Source organism: Cotesia glomerata, linkage group LG3 (assembly GCF_020080835.1).
Source record: "Cotesia glomerata isolate CgM1 linkage group LG3, MPM_Cglom_v2.3, whole genome shotgun sequence".
NCBI lineage: Eukaryota > Metazoa > Arthropoda > Insecta > Hymenoptera > Braconidae > Cotesia > Cotesia glomerata.
Window position 1 is genome coordinate 1,412,629 of NC_058160.1, and position 25,858 is coordinate 1,438,486.

General features: G+C 27.5%; 1 protein-coding gene across 13 annotated transcripts in view; it reads right to left on the reverse strand.

Annotated features, from left to right (window-relative positions):
- LOC123261624 (regulating synaptic membrane exocytosis protein 2) overlaps window positions 1-25,589 on the reverse strand; it is a 119,047-nt gene extending 93,458 nt beyond the window's left edge. For 9 of the 13 annotated variants that reach the window (XR_006508703.1, XR_006508709.1, XR_006508707.1 and 6 more), the window contains exons 1-2: window positions 23,655-25,589; window positions 12,279-12,483 (exon numbers count right to left, since the gene is read on the reverse strand). Coding sequence is in view for 1 of the 13 variants with exons in the window: in XM_044723320.1 (XP_044579255.1) it covers window positions 12,279-12,483; window positions 23,655-23,764 (315 nt within the window). In the remaining 12 variants the exon portion in view is untranslated. The remainder of the gene's footprint in view (window positions 1-12,278; window positions 12,484-23,654) is intronic. The other 4 variants (XM_044723320.1, XR_006508705.1, XR_006508712.1 and 1 more) reach the window with 2 other exon arrangements.
- Window positions 25,590-25,858: the final 269 nt, after the last annotated feature.

The window sequence follows — 25,858 nt, forward strand, 5'->3', positions numbered from 1 at the left end:
ATATTTCCATGTGTGTTAATCATAGAGGTGAAAGTGACACATTCAGATCTTAACATTGACAGTATATTTCCTCCAACCACCTCGGATTATTTTTTTTTATATCTATTCATGGTACGAATCGATCGTAGGGAAAATTTTTCTCTATCATTAGATGTTTCTATATTTATTTTATTTTATTTATTATTTTATTAATATCAACACTTATTTCAATCAAATGACATTACATAGGATTATTTTTTTCTTTGGGTTCCATTGTAAATTATATTTTTATTGGGGAAAATCATTGGATTGGATTAATATAATTTATTTTAGCAATAGACTAAAAAAAAATTCTATGTAGTTTAATAGATTTTATTATTTTAAACTTTCTAAATTAAATATTAACTTTTTTTGATTATTTATTTTCAATTATTAAACATAAAAAGTTTAATTATAAAAACTTTAATGTGTTAGTTTAAATATTATCAAAACCGGAAAATTTATAACACCGATTTAACACCGAAAAAAAAAAATTTACACCGCGACCGGTGTTACTGATACGCCGATTTCGGTGTTGAATTTAACACCGGAATTTTTAACACCGTACACCGCATGGACTCACACCGGTTTTTTTTACAGTGTCCATAACTCCTTAAAAAAAAATTTCCACCCAAAAAATTCAGTCCACTTGCTTCCGAAAATAAATAAAACCTAATTCCTCTAATCAGTCGTAAAAAAGTGACCTTCTTAATAGAAAAACGAAACCGGAACAAGTTAAGCAATCATGAGCCTCTAAAAATAGTGATAATTAATTAATCCAAAAATATTAATAGTCCAGTTTATTAACATAGTCCTCATAATCTCGGAAAATTGACCCCCAAATAAACAATCTTAAGGATAAAAAAAAAAAAAAAAAACTGGTGACTAGAAGCCGTCCCAAACATTTTATTCATCCCTCACCCTTAGCATGGACTACGAGCACATACCATCCAAACTAAGATCAATATGTTGCGTCACGTCGCCCGCGGTCCCTTCCGCACATCGCGGGCCACCATCCCCGCCTTTTCTATCCGTTCTCGTATTCTATGTTCTATTCCGTTTACTTTAACCCTCTACCCTCTTTTCTCTTCTCTTTTCATCTCCCTCGAACTCCCATCGGTGAGTCCAACTCGCCCACTCTTTTACTTCACTCCGTAACTCTTATTCTATTTTTTTCTCTACTCTGCTCGGCAGTGCCCCGCGCGCAAGCTTTAAGTGACGTCACGCAGGGACGCGCCCCATTCATAGGCCCCCACGCACCGGACTGCTAAACCTACTAGGACATAAAACTTGGTAACCGACCCCAGACTCAAACCCCGACGACCTTGTAACCATGTGAGGCTTGTATACGTGTAATATCACCATCTTTTATTACTTATTTTTTTTTTCCTTATAGACCAGGCCGGACTTCTTTGTTTGTGTAATCAATTATTTTTATTTTTTATCTATTTATTGATTTTTTATGGTAATAACAATAAAAGAAAAATTTATTATAAGAAATTTTTCGATTTGTTCGATGATAATTAGACTTTTTTAATTAATATCTCGTGAATAATTTAGTAAATAAAATTTGTATTTTTATAAATCACAATTGGTAATAAAAAATAATTATACCTAAAATTTATTTAATAAGTAAAGTAAAAAATTTAATGATTAATTTAATCAACAAGTTTTTATTTTAATTATTATTTGAGGAAATTTTAATAATAAATGGTCATTTTTATGGCAAATAAAAGTAAAATTATAAACTTTTAGTAACATAGGAAAATAAGTTTTAATAATTAAATTATGACATATTTGGTATTTGGTATTTTTTATCAAATATCACAAGTTTGGAATAATAATAAATATGTTTGAAATATAATGCAAACTATTTAACTATGTTAAAGTAGACCAAAATTGTCCAACTAATAAAATAGTTATAATTTTTGCGTTTCTTGAAATTATTACAGTAACATTGATTATTTTTCGTTAATATTTAGAAAATAATGGTTACTTTTAATGAAATACATCCAAAATATTATTACACGGAGAGAAAAATATGGAAATCATTCCTATAATTTTAATGAAATGTTTTCCAATACCATTTTAGGAGCAATTACTCAAATTATGGGAATTGTACCCATAATTTTTGGGAAATGTTACTATAATTATGGGAATGGTTCCTATAATTATAGAAACGATTCCTATAATTATAACTATAATATCGGCATGATTCCCATAATATATAGGAATGGTTCCCATAATATATAGGAATAGTTTCTATAATATTATAGGAATCATTCCTATAATATTTTGGGAACCATTCCCATAATATTATAGTAATGATGCCTAATAATATTGAGATATTTATCATTAAAACTCAAGTTATTTGTGACTTCGATGACCACTTTGAAGCATTTGAAATTAATAGTAATTTCGATAATTTTACTTGCTTCCCAATAACATCATTTGAAATATGTAAAATAAGTAATATTGTTCATATAAATAGTAAAAGTTACATACCCAAAAGGTGGATTTAATAAATATTCAACGTATGTATTGTAAATAAATAATTTGTTTTAAAAATAAAATGAAATTGTTAAAATAAATAGTGAATTTCCATATCTACCTTACTCCTCTAATTGTGAAGTGAGAAAATATCCCTTTTATTAGAGAAACTTTAGAATTGCTACAATATTTTTCAATATTATCTAATACAATAATAACTGAGTTGAAAAAAACAATTTAAGATTAAGTAAACACGTGAATAAAAATTATGAAAAAGAAATTTTTTCACTCTAGTGAAAGCTCAATTTTTATTTACAAAAAAAAATGTATTAGCAAAAAAATATATAATAATTACTTTATATTTTTGATGTGATTGCTCCATTATTATTAACATAAACATTTTTCTATTATTATGTGCGTCATTCCCATAATATCATAAGAACAATTCCTATAATATTATAGGAACCATCCCCATAATATATTGAAGCTATTCCATTATTGTATAGTAATTTTTCCAATAAATTATGGGTATGGTTCCCATAATGAGCATAGGATTGATACCTATAATGATCATTTTATTATAGGAATCATTCCCATAATTTTTGGAAAGGTTCCTATAAATTTCTCTCTGTGTAGAGGTGATTAAAAAAAATATTGTGTAAGTTTGCACCTTCAATATCGATATTAAGAGGTCTATCATCGCAGTTTTCGATTTTTTTTATGAACACATTTTCCGTTTCAAACTTCGAAACCATCAAGCGGAAAAATTTCAATGATGTATTTTTTAAGAAAATTAAACGCTTTACAAAAGAGATTTGATTGGAAATTTTTCAGATAAGCCGTTTCTATGTAATCAGGCATTGAACATTGATCTGTTTTGACGATTTGATTTTTAGACTTTTGAATTTTGTTACTAATAAACGAATCAATATTTAGGAAAAATAGGTACATATCTTTGAAGAAAATTAAATGCTCTTTAAAAAGGTCTCTTAACACTTTTCGATGAATTGCTTTGTTTAAAAGTTATCGGTTGATTATTTCAGCTCACACTGATAGAAGGATTTGTTTATAGTTAAAAAGATTTGCTAATATTTAACAAATCATTTATTAGAAGCCATTTAATAAATGAATATCAGATTTATTAAATACAAACAAATCATTTTAAATACTAAGAAATATTTATTTAATACTAAAAAGTGGTCTCTAATAAATGATTTGTTAACTATTAACAAATATTATTTAATACAAATAAATCCTTCTATCAGTGCAGTCTAGTTTAGCATACTTACTGAGATAATTAAACTATTTCTTAATACATTTGATATTTAAGAACGAATTAATTTATTTTAGACTGAAATTTTTCAACTGTAGTAAAAAAAGTCCTTATTAAAACGATTTTCAAAAATATTTCATTTTTTTGTGTTTACATTTTTCAACAAATGTACTTGAATAATGATTAACATAAAAACTTGTTATTTTTTATTTTATCATATAAATCTTTCAATTCAAATTGCATAAATATGTAAAGTTCTTTTCATACCTTTGATTTGAGCTGCCAATTATCTCCACTTAAACATTTGTTCAAATTTCATTTTTAAAAAATTTTGAAAAATTTCAAAAAATGAATTTCAGGCTATCAAGTAATTTTCAAATACCACCACATTCCTCACAAAGAAAAAAAGTCTTACGTAAGCCAAAAAAATTAACAAAGATCAAAAAATTTTTGGTTCAAATCAAATTTTTCTTAACTTCGGCTCGCAAATTCAATTTTCTAAACTTATTAATTAAACGTATTAATTTTCGTGATTACAAACAATAGTAATATAAAAATGTCATATTATTTATTACAAAGCTTTCTAATTGCTTATCATAATAATTATAAATAACAGAGTATTTATTTTTTATTTTAAAACTGTTGTATGTATGCTATATTCACACTATATATAATTTAATGTGCAGCTTATAAATTTTGTTTTTTTTATTCCACTTGAATACACAACTAGCATCAAAATATTTCTTTTTTTTTTGTTAATTAATTTTGAGTTGAGATTTTTTTTTATAGCTTAGAATAATTGACACTGATAATTTTGAAGCAGGCAAATTTGAGCTTATACGTAACAGTAAAATTAACAAAGATAGCGACTACTGCTTCGCAGTAGTAAAACACGAGTCTCGTGTATCGGTCTGTAGGACAGAATTCTTTCCTCACGCTGTTATAGAGAGCGTGCGCGTAATTCCACCATGGAATAAATATTAGGCTTTCTTCCCTTCTGGAGGGCGGAAGTCCGCACTTTCAAGATATTAAGAAAAATTTGATTTTACCCTAAATAATTATTGTCTTCGTAAATATTTTCTTGAAGAACTAACATTTTTTCTCTCTTCAAAAATTGAATTTTATGTGCATTTTTTCAACTTGCATTATAATCTATACTAATAAATGGAGAGCCGATTTTTTTTGTCCGGTTATACTGCGAAAACTACTGAACCAATCGGAATAATACTTATACCATCAGATACAGCGTGTTTCGGAGAAGGTTTTAGTATATGATATGTTGGTGATTACTTATCCGGAAGCTATATTTTTTTTGACTTAGAAATAATGAATTTTTATTGTAACTAAATTTATTCTATTCGATTGTCATTTGTTTAAAATAATTTTTTTAATTCTATTGGTTATGTTTATATACCAGGCAGATTTCTTCACTTATAAGACCTGCAATTTCTTTAACTGAAACTTTCAATGCTCATTAAAAATTTTTTTTTTCATATCAATTATTATTAATTTTTGTAAGAAAGACACGGGAATGTTATAATGATTGCGCATCATCCCTTGGCGCGTAACCGAGAGATCTGGGTTCGATTCCCAGTCTGGGCTGTCTGATTATTTTTTCAATTACGGAAAAATTCCCACTGAATAGGTCCCCCCCTTTCCCCTATCCGTTCTTTCCTAACTCCCTTAAAATTTGCTTTAATATGGCCTTTAATACAGCCATATTAAAGCAAATTTTTTAAGGGAGTTGGGAAAGAACGGATAGGGGAAAGGGGGGACCTACTCAGTGGGAATTTTTCCGTAATTGAAAAAATAATCAGACAGCCCAGACTGGGAATCGAACCCAGATCTCTCGGTTACGCGCCAAGGGCTCTACCAGTTAAGCTATCCGAGACAAGTACTGACTACTTTATTCAGTCACGTATATAAGTGATAAAATATATGATATGTAAATTTGCTTTGATATGCCCGTGTAAAAATGATATGACATCATTATGACGCTCATAATGAATATCATAATGAATCTCATATTTTGACACTAATATGAGATTCATATAAAAGCCATATCAATACATTTGAAACCTGTAATAAGTAAAATACTTATGGAAGCAAATTTTTTTTTAACTAGATTATAAAATTTTTATTTTTCTTGTTGGAGAAAGAAAATTTCTAGTAATTTGATTATGTTTTATTATAAAATTTGATCTATACGGATCGGTCACATGGGGATTCGTGACCAATCCATAGTGACAAACGCATAATTTCATACTGAAGTCATAATAGTACTTGCGTAAACTCATGATGGAATCAGGCTAAAATTTTTCAAATTCATTAGGATATTGTAATAATATTGTTGCCTTTTATTCATAATTCAAGAAAAAAATTTTTTTTTACTGTTGGAAATTCGTTAGGATAATATCTCTATGTATCTCCATGATGATATTAACATAATTTCATTATGAAATCATACACTGTAAAAAAAAACCGGTGTGAGTCCATACGGTGTACGGTGTTAAAAATTCCGGTGTCAAATTCAACACCGGAATCGGTGTAGCAGTAACACCGGTCGCGGGGTAAATATTTTTTTTCGGTGTTAAATCGGTGTTATAAATTTTCCTGTGTTGATAATATTTTAAGTAACACAATTTTTATAATTAAACTTTTTATGTTTAATAATTAAAGATAAATAATAAAAAAAAAGTTAATATTTAATTTAGAAAGTTTAAAATAATAAAATATGAAGTAGATAAAAGTTTTTGATTAAAATAAATACACTGTAAAAAATTTCGATGTAAAAATGGACCCAAAGCACTTTACATGGCCGTGTAGTGTGAAATAATGGTGTGAAATTCTCTCGGTGTAAATTTTTGATCCGTGTTACTTTAACACCATTATTAAAGGACAATTTTAGGACATCATATAGATAATCGGAAACTCTAAAATAGTGGATTTTAGTAATTATTTCATAACTTTTAAGTATTTTTTTTAAGATTTTCGGAATACTTCTAAGATAATTTTAGAATCAATGCAATTTATTTGAAGAATTTAGTTAAAATTTCGTCCTTAAATCTTATGTGGAACCTTTTTTGAATAATCTTAAAACATTTTTTTAACTATTTGTGAACAAATTTTGAATACTTTTGAGACATTTTTCGGATATTTTTGAGACAATGTTGGAACATTTTTTGGACAGTTTTAGAGTGTTTTTACAACAAATTTGAAACATTTTTAGAACAATTTTACGACAATTTTGAACGTTTTTTTAAATGATTTTCATATAGATCATTTATTTTTGCACAGCTGTAGATTTTTCATGTTTAAAACATCTATTATATTATGAGAAACATCATGGTTACGATAAAAATAATTATTATATTGTTCCTAAACATCTAATATTGTAAATACTATTTAACTTGTTGTATAACATTCATTAAATCGATTTCTGCGTAATTTTATAAATTGAAAATTCTTAAATAAATGTAACTTGTCTCATTTTGATAAATATTGAATATTAATTGTGTTTTATGGATCATGTAATATTCATACTCCGATATGGTGTAAAATTATTCTACTGTTACACCGGTATTACACCGGTTTAACACCGATATTACACCGGTTTAACACCGGATTTTTAATACCGCAAAAGAGCACCGCTACACCGGTGTTAATACACAGGTGTTACATAGCGGTGTTAAAATAAGTCCATTTTAACACCGCTTTTTTTACAGTGTAATGATATTGAATTGAATAATGATATTTTTAGCCTTTTTAAATCGTGATATAAAGTTATTGAGTCATAACTATATACTGGAAATAATGCAAAATAATTAAATTAAAGAAATTTTTAGGACGATATAAATTGTTTTCAAAATAAAAAATAATTATCTTAAGACGAAAAAAATTTTTCAGTTAAAAATTTTTTTTAAACCAAGATAGTCAATATTTTTCTAAATATTCTTCCAAGTTAAGAAAATCAAGGAGAAAAGTTAAGTAGTTCAACAGTATAGTGCATGATAAAAATACTGTTTTTCTCAATTGTTATACATTTCCTCTGATTAACAGAAATAATGAAAATTTTACTAATCTATTTAAAAAAGATTCGTTCTCACAGGTATTTTACTTATTACGGGTTTCCAAAATATTGATATGGCTCCTATATGAATCTCATATTAGTGCCAAAATATGATATTCATTATGAGCTTCATAATGATATCATATCATTTTTACACGGGGCACATTGAAAGTTACAATGAATATTAGCTAGAATAATTACATGGATAAAAGGTGGATGCCAATTCGATAGAATTGGGAATCTGTGCAAGTCAAAATAAAACTCTAATTAAATTTCAAGTCTAGATCTAAAAATGCAATTCTATAAAACGGGCGAGTAACAGCTAGCAATATTAATAAGTTTGATTTTTAAATTAATTTTCACATTAAAATTCATTGGATAAAAAAGACCATTTGGCAGCCGAAATATATTTCTCGAATAAAAAAAAAAAACTATTTTTTGTATAAAATTATATTAATAATAATAAACAACTTCTATTACAATAAAACGATGAGATCAAAACGAATGCAAAAGTAAAATTTCATTAAATCTGTCTGAGAAAGTAGGTAATTTTTGGCCCAGACTGATAGTGAGGTATGCAAATTAAAGTTTATTTAATAAGCTTTCAGATGAAATACACAGAATTTTGATAGGACATCGCGTTCAATTGTACTTGCACGGAAATACGGTAAAAGAGAATATTTTTGGGATTTTCAAAAATTTTTGAACTGCTGCCATTCCTAAACTATTCAATTTGGAAAAATTAATAAGCATGTAAATTAAAGCTTATTGAATAAGCTTTCAGATGCAATTTACAGAAATTAAATATGGTATCGCATTTAATTGTTATTGCACGGAAATACGGTGAAAGTGAAAATTTTTGGGATTTTTGAAAATTTTTGAATTGCTCTCATTTCTAAACTAATCGACAGATTTGGCTCATCTTAGAACTTAACCTCAGAAATCATCCTAAGAATTAGTATGTTACGTTTTATTGAGATCCGTAAAGAATTGCGGGAGTTAGAGAAGAGACAATGCCGATTATATCGTATATATAAATACATACATACACAAAAAAAAAAGTCATCTTAAGTCAAGTAAAAAATAGTAAAAAGTAAAAAGTCATCTTAGGTATGAGAAATCAAACTCCAATGTACATACCTATTGCTAAATCTAACTTTTCTCAGGCAGCGCCAATATATCGCATCTCTAATACAGTGAATCGCTTTTATCAATGGGAACCTGCACTTGATATGTTGAATTGTCCTAATGGCTATGTAACTGCGTTACTTGGCAAACTAGCAACTAAGTGGCGTTAAAGATGTGCAATTATGAATTAATAGTTAATAAGTAATTTTTAATAGGTAATAATTAATAAGTAATAAACAATAATTACTCAGCAATTTTTATGAGTGGAAATGAATGAAATCACTATACTAGCTATAAGTCATCTTGTTATACATCAAAAATTTATTTTTCTTATGTACTAACGATTGTATCATTAACCCTGTTAATGGCCTAGGCTGTTGGGTTTGTTTATTGAAATAAAATAAAAATAAAAATAAAAGTAATATTTACTTGATCCAAGTATATTCAACTGAAGATAAAATATATTCTTGAGTTAAGTAAATTTTTTTCTTGTATTGGTCAATCTTGGTTTAAGCAAATATTCCCTAGTTCCAACAGGCTTACCAACTTAAGTGAAGAAAAAAACCTCTTAATCCAAGTAAATCATTCTCTTGGTTTTTGAACTTGCTTGATGTACACGCGGGCACATCGAGGCCCGAGTAGGACAGCAGCCGCGCGGAAACCCATTTTCAACATTAAATAAAAATTATTGTTTATGGAGCTAGAGTTCCGGGACTCGAGACTTTTTTTCAGAAATTTCCTCCTCTTTAAGGATCTTTTTTCTGATTGTCGATATCACTTATAGTTATTGAGTTATTAACGCAACAAATTTCTAACCGTGTACTTTGTATGAGTCGAGCAAATAATTGTATATACATATATTTTTGTCACTACACACTTAACTGTAAAGCAGTAATATAATGGGAAATCAGCACGTTAAAAATTAATCAAAACAGTCTAATTAAATGAACACGAAAAATAAAAATCATGCATAAGGTTATTTTTTTAAATTTAATTCTTTATTTAAAAAATTTCGGTTTAGTTCCAAAAAATCACGTCGCCAACGTTGGCGCTACTTTCTCAAACCAAGAGAAAGATTTACTTGGGATAAGTATATGACATTATTAGTTCAAGAATAAATTTTTTCAACTAAGATAGCAGAATAACTTGAAACAAGAAGTAAATTTTGAAGAAAATGATTTTCTTGAGTCAAGATGACTTTTTTTTTTCTGTGTATATAAACTTTTGAACCATATGCATTTTCTGAGTCCGCTCAACGAGCTGAGTCGAAATATAGCAAAATTTTTCAAAAGTTCCGTCATGAAGACCAATGCAATAGTTAGATTTCTATGAAATCTACTAATTACTTACTGAATATAAAATTAAATTACTAGATTTTTTAAAATCAAATTGTTGAGCTGCTTGGTTAATATTTGGTTCCTTTACTTGAATTAAAAAAAAAAAAAAAATAGGAATAATTTTAGGGTTTGATAAAAAAAACATGAACATTATTGATTAGCAATCGCGTAATATAAAAATATCTTATTTTAATACAGTAACTGGGAATAAAATCAATAAACCTGTGAGTAAGAAGAAAAAAGGTATGAAATACTAGAAATAAACCGTGACTTATTTTTCGCTTAGAGATTTTATTATTATAAATCTGAAAATAGGTAAAATGTCAAGGCTGCTGTGAATTTAACGTTAAATTATTATTTTTACGTTTCTTTTTTTTTATCTTGCTAACTACACAGTCTAAGTCGAGACAGACGGACAAGTAGATCAGCCCGTGAGTGTCAGACGTGCTGAAGTAGTACGGAGGCCATTGCAGGATAAGCTGAGGGAAAAAGAGAGTAGAAGAAGAGAAGATAAAGAGCCAGAAAAAGAATAAGAGTAAGAATAAGAAGTGGGTATCATTTTATCTAGCGAACTGGAAGAAGAAAATTATTACTAGGCAGAGTTTTTTTTAAAAGTAAGAACAAAATTAAGAACAAACGACTTCAGACAAATCATTCATTATTTTTTCACTTTGTTTTATTTTACATTGTGAAATATTACTTTGCAATAATACCAAATACCTTACGGCATATTGTGTTTTGATGTAAATGTGGACCAAAAGGACTCTCTGTTTCCAAATGTTTTATATTTTTTTCTTATTGCCAAGTACACAGTGGAAAACAAGATCAAAGAACGGGATTCTACAATACATTCGCAACATTTAAGAAAATCTGAGTCTTCTTTTCTTTGATTTTAAAAAATTCAACGGAGACTTAAAAAATTTAATAAATATTAATTAAATAGTAAATTTTATTAATTTTTTTTAATAAATTTTATCAAATGCTCTTTATCTTTTAAACAATGCTTTTTAGCGCTTTATTGTAAAAGAATTTTTTTGTAGAAAATTAAATTATCTAAAAAAAATTATTTTGTGTAGAAATTTGAATTTAGTGAGGTGTATTTACCAAAATAAATATAAGTTGACGTAAATCAACTGTGAGAACTTCCAAAGAATCTCTTATTGTCTACAAATTGCGCTTTATTTTATTGCAGTAGCATTAATTGCCGGTAAGTTATAGGAAATAAAAAAAAATCTAAATTTCGGATGTATTTTAAATGGAAAAACTATAAATTTGAAGAAATTAAAAAAAGTACAAAAAAAATTAAGGGTTTAAATTTTTAGGAAATTTTTTTTTTTAGTATAAAAAATAATATTTTGTGGGAGGAGCGAAAAAAAAATTTTTTTTCAAAACGCATCACCTTAATGGCCATATATATGGCCATTCATAGTCTAATATGTCCATATATAATTTTTAATGGCCATATCAAGCCATTTCCGGCTTAAAATAGCATTGTGTATCGTGATATAAGTTAATATACCCATAAATAATTTTTTGGCTACAAGTAGTATTGAAAATCTCCAACAGATGGCACATGATCGCTAAATTGTCTCCATACCAGAGAGTTAAGTCCAAGAAATTAATTTCTAAAACTAAAAAATTTGTGAAACTCTTTAAAGGAGCTCACCGGACATTGGTTTTTAGATTAATTCTAAAATGTATCAATTAAATTAATTTAGAAATGTATCAATGTTTGGAGGTTACCCCATAAGACCAATGTTAAATTGTTCAAGTTAAAAATTATTTATTTAAATAATCGGGTAATTTCCTTCAAATTTTCGGAATTTATGAGGACATGTTTAAACTTCATATTAAAAAAAAAAAAAATTAAGCCTTTTATCAAAAATTGCCTTGGTGCTCATACTACCTTAATAGTTAGTGTTTTTGATGATCAGAAAAAATATAAAAAAGAAAAATAAATTACCTTGTTAGATCTAAGCGTGACTTTGCCACCACAACGCGCACAACACCGGATGTTGCAGTAGTTGCAGATGTGACCAACACCATCCGCAAACTTAGTCTTCATGCATATGTCACATGTCGCGTCCAGCTCAATGCCTGCTTTCTTGTGTTTTTCAGATCGGGCACGTATCGTTTCTTCTAGAATTTGCACTTCGTCTTGCTTTCGTCTGCAAACAACGCAACAAATAATATATCATTTTTATTATAAATTTATGCTTGGCATAAATATGTATAAATCTGTCTTGGCTGGAAATTTATAATTTATTACAAGTATTTGTATAATAATAATACTTTTTGATATTAATCCAAAGCTAAAAAAAATTTTTATTTTTATTTCAGAAAAGTAAAAATTAAATAAAATTTTATAATTAATGAAAAAGTTTTTATTAAATTCACATTATTAATATTTTTTATTGTTTGTGCGTTTTGGCTTCATTTTTTTACAATGTAATTAGATAAAAATTAAATTTCGAAAAAGGTTAGAATAAAAATAAAATTTATTTTGAGGAAAATTTGAGTGCAGACAAAATATGAGATGCATAATAATGTAAAAACAAATTTATAAAAAGCTTACTAAAATATGTAGATACGAGAAATACAACGATATCATAAACTTACTGCACGGAAAAAAGAAAACTCGAAAAATTACAGTATATAATGCAACGTGGCGCTACGTGATGAAAACTGGAAAAATTACAGTTTCAGATTGTAATTATTACAGATTTTATAAGAATTACATTGTAAAATGTAATATTTACATTGCAAGCTCTGAATATTAAATTAAAAAATTGAATTTAGAAAAATGTTATTTCAAACTGTAATTTTTCTAGTTTTGATTACGACGGGACCGATTTTATATTTTATACTTTAAATTTTCGAGTTTTTTTTTTTCCATGTGTCTATTTCTGGGTGTGCAATGGCGGAAAAAATTTAATCTCATTTTTTTTTTTTATTTTTATGCTAGAGATAAACTTGCATGTACATTTTTCATATTTTAGATTAAATAAAATTTTAAAAATATCACGGAAAAAAGTAAACTGTAAAATTCACTCGGATAAAGCGGACATCGGAGTGGCAAAAATATAAATATTACAGATCTTAATGTAGAAAGTGTAAAAGCCACAATTTATAATGTAATATCGAAAATAAGTAATTAATAGCTGTCACTATAGTAAATAACGATTCTCTCATCATAAAAAATTACAGTTTCAAACAGTAAAAATTGCTGTTTCAATATATAGTCCATACTATGAGGAAAATGGGAGTCCTACACTGGGAGAATTTAACATTTGAAACAGTAAAAATTCTACTCTTAAAATATATATTTTACCAATCGAAGAAAGTCAATAATTATAGTTTGATTTTTAGCGTTGCGTTTAAAATTTACCATTTTACTTTGTAAATATTGACGTTGCTTGTATTAGAAATTTAGCAACTGTATTTTATACTTTTTACATATAATGCGATTATAGATTAGGTACGAAATAATAAATATCAAAGTCAAAATTATTAATTATTATACTTTAACATTTTCGACATTGACATAGCGAATATTACTGTTTGAAATAATATTTTCTTCCATATAAATAATAAATTGTAACATTTAAATGATAAATGTTACATAGCGATTATTAAAATCACGATTTTACTGTTTGAAATGGTAATTTTTAGCAGTTGATCATTACTTATTATAAATTGACTATTATTTATTTCAGTTTACTTTTTTCCGTGTACAGAACTCAATGTAGAAAGTGTAAAAGCCACAATTTATAATTTAATATCGAAAATAAGTGATTAATAGCTGTCACTATAGTAAATTACGACTCTCTCAATCTTAAAAAATTACTGTTTCAAACAGTAAAAATTGCCGTTTCAATATATAGTCCATACTATGAGGAGAAGGGAGAACTTAGATGAGGAGAAGGGGAGTCTCGCACTGGGAGAATTTAACATTTGAAACAGTAAAAATTCTACTCTTAAAATATATATTTTACCAGTCGAAGAAAGTCAATAATTATAGTTTGATTTTTAGCGTTGCGTTTAAAATTTACCATTTTACTTTGTAAATATTGACGTTGCTTGTATTAGAAATTTAGCAACTGTATTTTATACTTTTTACATAAAATGCGATTATTTTTTAGGTACGAAATGATAAATATCCAAGTGAAAATTATTAATTATTATACTTCAACGTTTTCGACATTGACATAGCGAATATTACTGTTTGAAATAGTATTTTTTTCCATGTAAAGAATAAATTTGTAACATTTAAATGATAAATGTTACATAGTGACTATTAAAATCACAATTTTACTGTTTGAAATGGTAATTTTTAGCAGTTGATCATTACTTATTATAAATTGACTATTATTTATTTCAGTTTACTTTTTTCCGTGTATAGAACTCAATGTAGAAAGTGTAAAAGCCACAATTTATAATTTAATATCGAAAATAAGTGATTAATAGCTATCACTATAGTAAATTACGACTCTCTCATCTTAAAAAATTACTGTTTCAAACAGTAAAAATTGCTCTTTCAATATATAGTCCATACTATGAGGAGAAGAGGGAACTCAGATGAGGAGAAGGGGGGTAGGGGTCTCACACTGGGAGAATTTAACATTTGAAACAGTAAAAATTCTACTCTTAAAATATATATTTTACCAGTCCAAGAAAATCAATAATTATAGTTTGATTTTTAGCGTTGCGTTTAAAATTTACCATTTTACTTTGTAAATTTTGACGTTGCTTGTATTAGAAATTTAGCAACTGTATTTTATACTTTTACATATAATGCGATTATTTTTTAGGTACGAAATGATAAATATCCAAGTGAAAATTATTAATTATTATACTTTAACATTTTCGACATTCACATAGCGAATATTACTGTTTGAAATAATATTTTCTTCCATGTAAATAATAAATTGTAACATTTAAATGATAAATATTACATAGTGATTATTAAAATCACGATTTTACTGTTTGAAATGGTAATTTTTAGTTGATCATTACTTATTATAAATCAACTATTATTTATTACAGTTTACTTTTTTCCGTGAAGAAGTCATTGAATTAAAATTCCTTGAATTAATTAAAATTCCGAATTAATTATATTTTTACGAAAGAATTTTTCCTTTTTTACATTATTATTTTTTTTTTCGAGAGAAATACTTTCGGGAATTCGGTTAATCATGAGTCTCAAAAGTTTCCCCGATGCGAAGGTAGTTTATAACAGGAAGGAAAAGATTAAAGATGAATAGGCGGGGATGAGACGAATATGCTAGACGGAGGAGTTGCGCAAGGCGAAAAGAGAGAGGAAATAGTTTCTATTTGGATTTTTGTGTGCAACTCTGTTGATGGAACGATATCTCGGCATTAATTTACCAGCTGAAGTTCACGCTTTTAATAGACGTTAGTCATAATTATAATTTATAATTTATAATGCAACTCTGTCTGTTTATAGCTTTTTAAAAAATAAAATTGTAAGATAAAAAAGTTTTGACAACTGAATAAATAAATTTAATAACTAAATTTTCTTAAAAAAATTTAAATAGTGATTTTTTATATTTCCACTAGGTTTCTTTGATAAAAAATTTCATTAATTGAATTAAAATCCAATCAACCGTGAGTGAACGTAAAACCTATACTTAATAAAAAAAAAAAAAAAAAAAAAAAAAAAAAAAAAAATAAACGTATTAAATAGCAAATATTAAAAATTTCCCTCAAGAAAATCAAAGTCTAAATGCGGGTAGAAAAAAAAAACAAAAATTGCATGTTCACTTAAGTGTTAAGGTGAAAAAAAGAAAGAGGGTGAGAAGTGGGTAGGTAGAGGGGAGGGCAAATGTATATTTCAAGGCAGCAAGGTACAACAGCGATTTAATTCTATTTCAGTTTGCCTATCCCCCCTGAACAAATTGAGTTTCATCGATGGCAAAGCACCGGCTGTCTCTTTTACTCCCTATCTATCGCCTCTCATCTCACTTTTTTTCTGATACAGGAGACAGCAACAGCATCTTGGCACCCTGTCATGTCTACAGTACCATTAAGGCCGTCTTCCGTCTTTATCCTAGCAGTCTTGTCATCCCAACGGTGAACAAAACGATTAATTTTTGAGTTCAATTATTTTATGTAATTAATATTTTCATTTTCTATGAAAAAATTTTTTAAAATGCTCTTATATTATTAACTAGCTTATTTGTGGACTAATATGACCATTTTTTCCCATTAAAAAAATTTTATAAAAAAACTGAATGTCAAAATATGAAAAGTGTAGATTGTATACACTGAAAAAAAAATTAACTTGATTCGAGAGGAAAATTCTTGAAACAAGAAAATAATTATAAAGAGGGTAATTGTCTTGAATCAAGACAAAAAATTCTTGAATCAAGTAAAATTTACTTAAACCAAGTAAAAATTTTTTAGTTTAAAAATGTTTTTACTCAAATCAAGAAGATGAAGTTCTTCAAAATTATATACTTTATTCAAGAACATTTTTTTTTCTAAGTAGATAAAAGTGTTAAAAAAAATATAAAATATGCATTGAAAATTATGTGATCATATTGATAATTTTACAAAAATATTCTATATATTTTACTGTATTTTAATTACATTTAATATATATTAAAACTGGCCAAAAGTTAGTTATTAAAAATATACATAGAAAGAAAAATTTCTTGACTGGAGACCAAAATTCTTGGCTCAAAAAAATTTGTCAGGTGCCTGAAGGAAGACCGAAGTTGTGTGGCCGAAGTAAAAATTTTTCAAGAAATTCTATTCTTGGTGGAAGTCATTTTTTCTTAATTTGAATTATCATAAATACTTGATACAATAAATTTTTATATTTGATCAAGATTTTTAGATACTTTGGGGAAGCAGCGCCACCTACTTCAGCTAAGAAAAAAATTTTCTCATCTTGAGAAAATTTTTCTCGAGAATATTTGATACCCATTTTATATTATTTTAGCGTGCAATTATACATATTGAATGAAAAAAAAATGATGAAATATTATTTGATCTTCCTATTTGACATGTTAATCAATAAAAATATTAATGAAAATTTACTTTTATCTTTATATTTAATTTTTTGGAGCAAGAGAGAAATTTTCTCAAGACAAGAAAATTTACTTCTATCAAGAACTAATTTTTTTTGGAGCAAGAGGCTGAATTTTCTCAAAACAACAAGATTTTCTTGACTTAATTAAATTTTCTTGAATCAAGATACGTATTTCTTAAAGAGAATTAATTTTGTTGGAACAAGTGAAATTTCTTGTGTAAAAAAAATTTTTTTTTCACTCAAGAAAATAATTAGGAAGAAAAATATTTTCTTGGCTCAAGTGAACCTTTTTTAATATTTTAACATGTATTTATTCTATAAAATTTTTTTATTGGAACTAATATGACTTAATATGCTCATATTGGGTCTAATATGGTCATATCTGCCCATATATAATTTTTAAACTATGAATAGCACTTAAAATATCCGACAGGTGGCGCATGATCGCTAAATCATCTCCTTACTGATGAGTTAAATCTGAAGGATTAAGCCGGGTCAAAAAATTTAATCTGTTTTATGATTAATGAAAATTTTAATATTTTTCATTCAATTTAATTTTATTATGTGTATCTATTTTATATAAGGATTTAATCTGTTTTGGCCCGTACTATTCCCAATATTCAGACCAATTTCAGATCATTTTTAATGTTATAATACAATTGTTTTCTATTGTTTCAAGACCAAAATCAGACTTTTTTTGTCACAATCATTTAGCTGGTTTTGATCGCATCAAGGTCAAAAACAGACCAAAACGTTCCATAATTTTTAGTCGGTTTTTCATCGCCTGTAGATCAAAACCGACCTTTTACGAATTTCATAATAATAATATTAATAATAATAATAAAAATAATAATAATATATTTATTTATTATTATTTTATTCATGTCCTCGAAGATCCTCTACAGGGCACGGCTTTTCATTTTCTGAAACTGAAATAGTGACCATTCACTATTTCGTGATGCAATGTATACCAAACGGTATTCTTCGCACTACCAAATAGTGAATACCGCTCATTAAATGATGCGTGAAAGTATAAACTTTAATATTAATCTTATCATTTTGTCAATATTTTAATCTTGTTGATGTATTCACATTGTGTTTAATATCGATAATTAGAAAACTCTAGATTTAGATCCATAATCAAACGATGAGAACTATTTTATATACGTATGTTAATACAAATTAATTAATATGATTATATATATATAATCATATTAATTGTTAATATATTAATATAAATTATATTAATATAAATTAATTAATATAATTAATGTGACAGAAGTAAGGTTATAATCGACGTTCAGTTCATAAAACAAGAGAGCGCATGATTATATTATAAATTAATTTATTTTTTCAAATAAATGCGACTTATAATTTTTAATGAAATACTTTTGAGTCAAAAAAATTATGTCGTCATCTTAGTCGACTTTTGGCCTTCGAACATTTAGAGCGAAAATTGTAGATCAAAAACAGTATAAGATTTCATATTGAATTTGAAAACAATCCATAAAGTCCATCTACAAATTAATTAGACTAAAAACCGATCAAATTTTTAAAACTTTTTAGTCTTATTAGATTAGAAACAGCATAAAATATTCATAGCTGCTCAATTATTTTACTAAAAGGTTATTTAGACTTAAAACAGATGAAAAATAATTTGAATAAGGTAAAAGCCCCAATTATTGACGCTATAAGAGACAAAGTTATTTCATTTTTTTTAAGCAATCAAATATAAATACACGGAGAGAAATTTATAGGAACCTTTCCAAAAATTATGGGAATGGTTCCTATAATAAAATGATCATCATAGGTATGACTCCTATGTTCATTATGGGAACCATACCCATAGTTTATTGGAAACGTTCCTATACAATAATGGAATAGCTTCAATATATTATGGGAATAGTTCCTATAATATTATAGGAATTGTTCCTATACTATTAAAGGAATGGTTCCTATAATATTATGGGAATGACGCACATAATAATAGAAAAATGTTTATGTTCACAATAATGAAGCAATCACTTGAAAAATATAAAGTAATTATTACATATTTTTTTGTTAATAAATTTTTTTTTATAAATAAAAATTGATCTTTCACTAGAGTGAAAAAATTTCTTTTTCATAATTTTTATTCACGTGTGTACTTAATCTTAAATTGTTTATTCCTACTCAGTGATTATTGTGTTAGATAATATTGAAAAATACTGTAGCAATTATAAAGTTTCTCTAATAAAAGGGATATTTTCTCACTATACAATTAGAGGAGCCAAGTAGATATGGAAATTTATTGTTTATTTTTACAATTTCATTTTATTTTTAAAACAAATTATTTATCTACAATACATACGTTGAATATTTATTAAATCTACCTTTTGGGTATTTAACTTTGATTGTTTATATGAACAATATTACTTATTTTATATATTTCAAATGATGTTATTGAGAAGCAAGTAAAATTATCGAAATCACTAATAATTTCAAATGCTTCAAAGTGGCCATCGAAGTCACAAGTAACTTGAATTGTAATGATAAATATCTCAATATTATTCAGCATCATCACTATAATATTATGGGAATGGTTCCCATAATATTATAGGAATGGTTCCTATAATATTATAAAAACTATTCCTCTATATTATGGGAACCATTCCTATATATTATGGGAATTATGCCGATAGTACAGTTATAATTATAGATATCGTTCCTATAATTATAGGAACCATTCCCATAATTATAGAAACATTTCCCAAAAATTATGGGTACAATTCCCATAATTTAAGTAATCGCTCCTAAAATGGTATAAGAAAACATTTCGTTAAAATTATAGGAATGATTTCCATATTCTTCTCTCCGTGTATCGATGAATTTTGTTTGTGGTAATGTCTTCAGTAATGTTTTAACTAATCAATTTCTTTTTTTAAAATGATAATCAGTGATATTGACTAATTAATTTTGAATAATTAAATATATGATCTGGATACACCAATTATTGACGGGTTAAAAAACTGATTGATCTAAATATTGACGTACCGTAACCCCAATTATTGACGCCCCTACTGCGCATGCGTCGAATCATTTGATTATATTTTTATTTATCAAAACTTGATATAAAGTAATCAATATTATTAAAGTTAATTAATAATAATTTCCATGAGTGATTAATTATTATTAAAAATATAACAATTTATTCTAAAACTTATTTAACACCAAAACACGCCGAGTTATTATATAAAAATTATGAACTAGTTATTGACTCCCATTATTTAAATATTATAAAGCATACAATTAATTTCGATTATTTAATTTTATAAATATTTCATGTACTGTTAATTAAAAAAAAAATAAATCATATAATTACATGAAAAAATTAATTTAAACTCGGCAGTTAAAAAAAATGCTTTTCTAACCAAAGTTGTTAAGAAAATAGACGCTCGTAAGCTGATTTGATGAACTGGTGCTAACTTTATTTTTTTTTAATAATTAATATTTAATATTTTGAACTGAATGTGATTTTTTTCAATTTTTTAATTAATTAGAATTTAATAAAATTTTATTTGATCGTTATTCTTATTACAGATAATTTAATATATTTAAAAATAATTTAGGGTGTCAATATTTAGACCCCCGTCAATAATTGGGGCTTTTACCTTAGTAGATCAAATACCGATAAAAATGTTTTTTAAAGTTCAAATACAGATCAATAAGTTCAAATGCAGATCATTTAGCTTAAAATCAGTTTAAATTTTTCGACCCGGGAAGTAATAAAATAAAAACAATTTTTTTGTCTTTCTTTAGGAGATTATTTGGCATTGTTTTTTAGTTTAATCACCTACTAAATCAATTTTTAATTAATATAGCACGTTAATTGATGTACATGTGTAAATGTTTCTATAAAAAATTAAAAATTATAGCAAATAAATTTTTTTTTTTATATAAAACGATATCAGACCATATGTAGTCATGTTTTTAAAGCGAATGGATAAATTTCTTTTGAACTTACATTCACGTATAGTATGTGACGGAAAGATTGAAAGATTGGTAGATAAAAAAGCTCTACTGTACAAGGAAGATAATGGTTTCTTTGTACTAAGAAAAGCAAATAGTATGGCGGATGCCGGCTGCCAAAACTATTTGAGATGAGTGAGATGGAATACAGCTCTTGGCACGATCTATCAGTAAGAAGACCCGAGAGTGGTTTGCCCTAAGGTCGTCGTCTGGAGGTAGGTAGTTGTCGACGTAGACGTCCTCATCGCAAAGGAACTGATTGAAAGGATGAGCGGAAAATGTAAAGGACGCTGCCCGGAGAAAACTAAGGAGTCAGGAGTATTATTTAAAGTTTCGCCGTCATCAGCCAGAAGGACACAAGCTCTATTGAAATACTCTCGACCTCCCAAATAGATTACATCTTTTTTTCTATTTTTAGATTTTTTTTCTTATTTCGCGTCATCTTTTTTTTTTTCTAATCATTTATTGATGGTAAAATTTTAATTTTAATTAGAATATTACACATTGTTTCTTCGACGGCATTTTTTGATCAAATTGACGAATTTGATGAATTTTTACGAACTTGGCAGCATTCAACACATTTTTTTATTGGTCAGAACTGACTAATCCGGAAAATTTATCAAAAATATCTGGAAATTGGTTAAAAAATTATTTTTCAAATTTTTTTAGTGTTTTTTTTGGAAAAATCAATCGGTTTTTATGAATTTTAAAATTAAAATACTTTCAATCATCTAAAATAATTTTATATTAAGTTCTAAAGCTATAAAGTATGCCAAAAACGTCTAGACCAAAATTTTTCTAAAAGCATATTCGAGTTCAAAATTTTATATTAAAAATAAACTTCAAAAATTATTTATTATCGTTTATTTAATTCAAGCTTTAATCATCAAATTCAAGCTCTAATCACACATCCAAATTTTTTTAATATTCAAAATTACACGGAAAAAAGTAAACCTGTAATAAATAATAGTCGATTTATAATAAGTAATGATCAACTGCTAAAAATTAACATTTCAAACAGTAAAATCGTGATTTTAATAATCACTATGTAATATTTATCATTTAAATACTACAATTTATTCTTTACATAAAAGAAAATACTATTTCAAACAGTAATATTCGCTATGTGAATGTCGAAAATGTTAAAGTATAATAGTTAATAATTTTGACTTTGACATTTATTATTTCGTACCTAAAAAATAATCGCATTATATGTAAAAAGTATAAAATACAGTTGCTAAATTTCTAATACTAGCAACGTCAATATTTACATAGTAAAATGGTAAATTTTAAACACAACGCTAAAAATCAAACTATAATTATTGACTTTCTTCGACGTAAAATATATATTTTAAAAGTAGAATTTTTACTGTTTCAAATGTTAAATTCTCTCAGTGTGAGACCCCCTTTTCCTCATAGTATGGACTATATATTGAAACAGCAATTTTTACTGTTTGAAACAGTAATTTTTTAAGATTGAGAGAGTCGTTATTTACTATAGTGACAGCTACTAATCACTTATTTTCGATATTAAATTATAAATTGTAGCTTTGACACTTTCTACATTAAGTTCAGTAACATTTATATTTTGCCATCCCGATATCCGCTTTACTGTTTGAACCAATAAAAATTAACCGGAATTCGAGTAAATTTTACAGTTTACTTTTTTCCGTGTAATTAGATGATAATAATTAAAGCTTTGAAGTTTTCCGAATACGTCTTGACTAAACTGTCTTTAAATTTTACCAAAAGCATATTCGGGTTTTAAAGTAAGCTTTTAAAAAAATTTTTAAAATGTGTTGTTACCGTTCAATTAAATTTAATCATCAGTCTATCAAAATTTCTTCAAAAAGATATCCTCTAAATTTATCAAAAATATTTTTTGACCTAGTTAAAAATGCATTTCACCGTCAAACCTTTCCAAATCATCAAAAATAATCTTAGTTTCTATAAAAATACATTAAAAAATTTTTTTTATATATTTTTTTATCGAATCAAATAATTTTTACGCATCTTTAAATCCCAAAATTATTTTTTAAAAATGCCGACGAAGCATATGTTGAAATTGGTTACCTTAAAATTATCAAAATCATTAAAAAAAATTTTCTTTAAACTGTCAATCAAAGTTAAACTTAAAAAAAAAACTCAAAATCAAAAATCAAAAAATTTTCTAAACCAAAAACAATTGACAACACTACTACCAAACAATTTCCAACGAAATGCAAAAAAACAATACCCGTAACAAAAAACAGAACCCAAAATTCCATGACCTACCTCATGATTTCATTCTCCCGATCCTCTTCCTGCTTCTGTCGCATCATAACCTCTTCAATGATGCGCCTCTCCTCGGGAGTGAGGTGTGACATATCAGGTAAGTCCGCCATCACTACAATCCCTACACTGGGAATCCCGGTGAACAGAAACCGAACATAAACCCACAGAAACAACAACTACTACAAGCGCACCGATTTTTCCGAGTCACTGTAATCGTTACCAATGAATGCCCCAAAGCACAAAGCCTCCTCACAGTGCCACCATCATCATCATTATCATCTTCATCATCATTATCATTATCATTACCATCATCGTTTCCACTTTGGTCATGACCGAACCTCCAAAAAAGGTCTAATTCTACGGAAAAAGGTGCTCCTGCCCGAGTCATCCGCCACCGAGTGCCCAATGCAGCGTACAATTTAACCTAACTCCGAATTCTAAAGTCACTAAATTAGATCCTTGGGTATTGTCACTGTCATCGTAATTATCATATAAAGTAACAAATTCACTTTGACGCCTCCAGCGATTCCATTTACGGTAAAACTTATCACTCGAATAATTATTACTATTACTACTATTATTATAATTATAATTACAAATCAATAAGTGATTTTGGTCTGCACAGCGTATTAAAGAGCCGTGCTTGTAATCGACAGTATCGTTGTTCAGTAGGATGGATTTAAAATACTGCAAATAATAAGTTATCCAGCACCACCAGCAATAGTCATTGTCTTCACCATAATTATTATTTTTATTATCATAATTATCAACATGTAAATTTATTTCATCACTATTAGCATCCCTCATGATCACTGAGGCTTGTTCGATCCAGATTTATTTCGCATTATTTAAAGTTTTTCGAGCTAACCCCGATAATAAAATATAATTCCATATCATGATAGCCGACAATAAAAATAATATTTCTTGTAATTAAATTCCAAGTTTGTTTCTTGTGAAAAGAGGTCACTGGCGTACTGAAACAGGTGTTTCGCCATTACTATTACCCGATATACATGCACCTCACATATGCATATCCAAATAATGGTTCAAGAATTATCAACTGTTCTCCAAACGAAAATAATACCTAAAATTTCCAAAAGTCAAATTCATATTTTCACAGCACTTAAATATAATATCAATTAATAATCAACCAGAGAAAAAAATCTTACAAGCGATTCATAAAGCTTTTATAAAGTGACCTTTGCTTTGTGAGCTTTTGTGAATTCAACTCATCTTGTCGTGTTAGCTCGAGTAGCTTCACTTTAATGACAACACTCATGTCGCGGAAAAATATATAAAAATCCACACATGACATATATATCACTGCAAAGCAGTATTTACTGGCGTTTGTTGAAGATCTCTCAGCTTGTACTTGTGGATTATGATTGTGAATATAATTAGAATTATAAATAATTATTAGTGAGTTATAATTAACTTTTTCGGTTAAGGTGTGAAATAATATTCCAGCGCCACCCTTATAACTTTTTTACCTCAAACAAACGTTAACATTTAATGTCTCACATTGATTTTTACTATTTACACATTGGCATTTGTTGGTTTTAATGCAGCTCTTTAATCAATTGATTTTGTTGAGTTCTGTCGGAGCTTTCAAGGCAACAGAGATACAATGGATGTGTCTATCTATAAATTACACCACCGATTACACTAGTACTTATTAATTAATTTCCACGAATATGCTCGATCGATAATTAACGTTAATTGCGTTTTACAATTATTAAAACTATTTTTCAGTGCAACGGTGGACTATCACGTTATCAATACAGACACTGAAGTGTGTCATACCCGCTGTCCCACGGTACTCGTATGTATGCTAGTGTGTTGTGTGTTTTATACACCGTTGTTAGTTTGTAGTGAGTAGGCTTCTTGAGGGTTGACGAGGGATGCGCGAAAACTGGCTCGCCCTACAACAGACCGACTAATTTTTCTCTTCGTGGAAGTTCGACTCGACTCGACTTGAGAGTGGGAGCTAAAAGCTCATGGATGGCTCTTCAATCGGAGGGAATTTTCCCTTTTTTTGAGCCCGTTTTTAGTTTATTTAAGACGGAGACTTGGGTTTTTGGATAGGGAAGCTTTTTTGGAGAGAGGAAGGTTAGTAAGGAGAACAAACTTTGGATTTTAGCAGAGAAATTAAGTGGTTATTTGGGGAATGTGTAGGCGAATCGGTAATAGGATTGTATTTACGT